This window comes from Limulus polyphemus, unplaced genomic scaffold (assembly GCF_000517525.1).
Source record: "Limulus polyphemus unplaced genomic scaffold, Limulus_polyphemus-2.1.2 Scaffold67, whole genome shotgun sequence".
NCBI lineage: Eukaryota > Metazoa > Arthropoda > Merostomata > Xiphosura > Limulidae > Limulus > Limulus polyphemus.
In genome coordinates, this window is record NW_013665677.1 from 310,688 (window position 1) to 315,414 (window position 4,727).

The window sequence follows — 4,727 nt, forward strand, 5'->3', positions numbered from 1 at the left end:
TAGTTCGTGTAGTGGTGTAGTTATTTTACTTCCTTCCTTTCCTACGTACTAACAACACTCTTATTACTTATACTATATATATATATATATATATATATATATATATATATATATATTATGGAGACAATGTAACCAACCAATTGACCAATGTTACCTCACAGGGAACACTTACTCAAAATCTACATCAAGTAGGGAAGTACAGAAAGTGTTAAGCCCATCACACTTTCTCAGCAACTTCTATTAAGACTGGGTTTTCCACAAGACTGCTTCAGCTTTGTATATACAAATATTATATTTTCCAGACCGTTTTGCACTTGCAAAAACAAAGACAGCTTTCTTTAGACACAATAACCCACTGTACTATCTCTAAGTGTGGGACCTAATTCCACATGATTGTGCTTGATGACAATGGCCCATGTACCTCTCTGGTGTTTTCCCACATAAATTCCTTCCTCTCATTTCTTCTAGTGGAGTATTGTTGAACCCTTGCTTGTCCAGTCACAAGCTGTTGGGGAAGTCGATATGGAGAATTTTTCATCAGGTGGGCAATCCCACTGGAATGAAATCAAGTGGATGCACTCCTCATTCAGGAAGTAGGGCTGGGATATTGCTTGGTAGTGTAATACAGAACATCTCAGTGTTTTATACCAAACCATTTCTGGCAGTTAAGCCCAGCTGGATGGGTCTTGGGTTCACCTTGAGACACAGGTCCGAGATGCTAATCCTTACACTTAATTTTTGTGGTGAATATTTCAAGTATTTCTCCAATATGGAATGGTTTGACTTTATAGCCATAGCCATTGACTGTGAGATAATGGACAGTTCAGCAATCTGCAATTCTGCCCACTTTAGTGACATGTTAACACCCAGAAAATGATTCTTTTGCTTTACCACCTTTCTTAAGCAAAGAGTATTCCCTGCTTGAGATGGATGCAGCCTCCCACCGAGTGCTACCCCACTAGGATATCCTGTTTTCAGAAAGGAGCACATCTTTGTACCTTCTCTGCACCAACCAATCTTTCATCTTCAATGTGAGATTATAGTTCTTTGTGGTGTAGAAAGGCGAGTAGCATTTCAAAAATTAACATTTCAAAGGTGTTTCAAATAGATACTTATCAATCTGCATCATCTCCCACCCTTCCTCCCCATTTCCAGTGCATTTAGTTTGCTTCATCAAGCATGAGCCTGTGTTCAAGTGCTAATGTTCATGGAGATTACTGTGCATGAAGAATGTGTTGTCCTCCTGTTGCTGGAGGGTTATAGTCTAATGATGATTATGTTGTAGGCTGGCACAATACATGTTAACATGTATCAAGGTGGAAGCTTTATTCAAGGCTTGAGGCATATACAGGAAATTACCTGGCAGTGTGTGCATGTGATAATAGCTCTTTGTAGTGCAGAGAGGTGAATATCTATCTGAACTACATTTTCAAATAAGGAAAACGTTAATGCTCAAGGACTATTGTGCTTAGATGGATTGAAAAAAATGCATATTAAATACATTTTTTCCAGTTGTTTTAAGAGTAACAAATGCAATGAATTAAAAAAAAAAGACATTTTAGTAATTGTATTGCTTTAAAGTAATAAACTTACTACCATGGCCATATTTGCACAATTATATTTGTAATAAAACAATAGAATTAGGCTTATAATATTTCTAAATACTACACATTACATTAGTTATTTGGTCCCTTAGGGTTTTTCCAAAAAAAGTCTATAATATTTCAACTACATTATGTTTGCCATATTTACTGGACATCACATATTGCTCAATACCAGAGTTCATCAGGCCTGGCTGGGATAAAACAACCACAGTAGTGTTTGAAAGATTATTTATACAAGCCATTTGTTAGAATAACAGTTGTTAAGGAGTGATCTCCTTTTTTTAAGATGTTAAAGTATGATTACAATAAATTATATTTCTCCTAACACAATAGTATTACGTTTATTAAATTTATAAAAACTATATTCTTTATTTGGTTCCTTAGGGATTTTCCCCCAAAAAAGTGGTTGAAATTCTATTATACTCTCTTCTTCTTAGAAAAACCTTAAGGGATCAAATAAAGAATGTAGTGTTTAAAAATGCAATCAGAATAATATTATTCTCTTACAACAAACAGAATTTCACAAAGTTTAATTGTTTTCCCACCTTGTTTGACTAGATATTGTTACAAGCTGTTAAAATTGTAGAAATAATTCTTAGTATAACTTTTTTGTGCACATAAGTTACGAAAAATATGGAGAGAGAGAAAAATTATTTCAGTTTCTGTTAATATAGTGTTATGTTTGTTATTTGTTTGTGTATAAATGCAAAGCCACACAATGGACTATCTGCAATGTGTCAACCACAGGTAGCAAAACCAAATACTTAGCACATAAGCCCTCAAGCTTACTGCTGAGCCACTTGGGGCTCTTCTATTATTATTATGACTTCATTGTTATAATGGTTAGGTTCTTTAAAGAGCCAGAATTTCTATTAATTTTTAAACTAATATATTATTATTGCTACAAATGGATTCTGGTTAGTTCTCACATTGCTATGGCCATATGAGAATAATTTACAGTTTCATAAATTATTATTGACTTTACAGTTTCTTTCACATAAATACACACAAGTTTACATGAGTATGTTATGACTGCAATTTAATTGAATCTTAATCTGTGTTTCATTGAAGCTAATAGGGTAAAATAATGCAAATAACAGCTTTTATTGTACAACTTCAACTATAATGTATAAAAGCTGATAAATGCTACAACCACTACAGGTATGAATTGTTACAAAAGCTAAGTAGATATGCTCAAATAGCACCACATCACTTACTGACATAATCATCATTTTGGAAGTGAACAATACTTACGAATCAGGTGTGGAGACATTCTGTGTACATAATTCTACTTCTGCAAGCCTGGAAATACAGGAAATGGAACTGTATGATGAACAAAATATAAATTACAAAAATATTAAAACTTATACCAAAAAATATTTACTATTTTAATTGTTACTTACACAGATAGTGCAGCTGGAAGAAAAGTGTAAATATAAAATGAAACATTTAAAATTAATTTGTAATTCTCAATACAAGCCAGTGTTTGAATTCTCTATAAAAATATTAATTGTTTATGTGTGTGTGAGTGTGTGCATATATATATATATGTACACTGAGTGGTCACAAGTAAACAGACACCTAATTTTTCGTCATTTAACTGATTTATGCTAACTAATTTGTGTTCACAGAGCATTATATAAATGAAAATGGTCCGCACACTAATTATCTTGTGCTACAACATGCCTAGAACTCAAGGTTCTCTCTGCACGATGATTCTGTTGACTGTCGAAAGCGGGATTCCCAAATTCTGCGAAATTTGCCACTGACTTATTCCACCATCTGCTTGACCAACTATCCTTCCTCTAACAAAATCTGACAATTGTTTCTTGACTTGCCGGTTGAGTATGGCCCAGAGGTTTTCGATGGGGTTCATGTCAGGAAATTGGCTCAGCCAGGGCAACTTCTGGATACCACTTTCTTCCTGCCACTTTTGAGTGTTTCTAGCAGTGTGACACGGTGCTCCATCTTCCTGGAACAACGTTGTGTTCTGTCCACGAAACCCGAAGAATAAAGTGTCAAGAGTCCTTCCTCCAATATTTCGACGTATTTCGCAACATTTATGTTGCCAACGCACTCCAGTAAGCTCGATCTCCCACCAACCCAAACAACTCCCCAAACTACCATGCTTCACAGTTGGCTGCAATCCGTTGAGCCAAAACTCTTGGTGAGGCATTTTCCAGACCCATATCCTTCCACTGTCGAAGATTTAGCGAATCTTGATTCGTCTGAGAACAATACGGTCTTCCAAAAGTCCAGAGGCTTGGTCATCATATCACTAGCCCACTTCTTTCGTCTGACTATGTTGGCAGGTCTTAATAAGGGCTTCCGTCTAGCTGCTCTGCAACGATAACCAAATCAGTGAAGAATCCGTTGAACAGATTTCGGGGTCATCCCACCAACTTTGGCCACTTCTGCAGTCGTTAATCTGGGATCCATTTCGATGCTCCTCTTGACAGCCCTTTTTGTCCTCTTTGATGGACCAGGATGATCCGGACGCTGTTCAGTTGTTTCCTTGCCGTGTTTCCTGAACAACCAAAAAAACCAACTTTGAAGAGCAATCTACTCCAAGTTTTGAAGCAAAAGTAGGCAAAAATCCCACAATCTAAAATTGATGAGATGATTCTCATGATGCCCCAAAGGATCAATGAACTCCACGAAGCGAAAGGAAGATCTACTAGATATTAATTAAATTATAAATATACCAATTCATGTGAATATGACTGAAAAGTTTCATTTTTTCTGAAAAAGTGGTGTCTATTTACTTGTGACCACACTGTGTTTGTTGGCTGTGCTTATGACAACAAATATTTCACTAAAGTAACTAAGTAATCAACAATTAACTGCCTTAAGATTACTAGACCCACGTCAAAATACATCTTGTTCCTAGCACTAGAAATAAATAAAGTCTTCTGTGTTCGTACAATTATCCAATGGAGACTTAGATAGTCAGTACCAGTATGTATATAGAACAGATTACTGTCTGGTGTCTTGACCTCACAAGTTGTTACAAGGAACTGGCTGACCCATTTTTGATAAATCTTAGTAGATGAACTCAGATTGACCCCTTTAATATTGATATCAAAAGGATAAGAAATTTCAGAGTTGGTTCAAGTTTCGCAG

The 4,727-nt window shown here is 35.7% G+C and overlaps 1 protein-coding gene across 5 annotated transcripts in view; it reads right to left on the bottom strand.

The window, feature by feature from the left end:
* The window catches only part of LOC106465344 (dystrophin-like), a 144,232-nt gene that overhangs the window by 20,146 nt on the left and 119,359 nt on the right, over positions 1-4,727 (bottom strand). For all 5 annotated transcript variants that reach the window (XR_001291200.2, XM_013925579.2, XM_013925571.2 and 2 more), the window contains one exon: positions 2,859-2,906. Coding sequence is in view for 4 of the 5 variants with exons in the window: in XM_013925579.2 (XP_013781033.1) it covers positions 2,859-2,906 (48 nt within the window). In the remaining variant the exon portion in view is untranslated. The remainder of the gene's footprint in view (positions 1-2,858; positions 2,907-4,727) is intronic.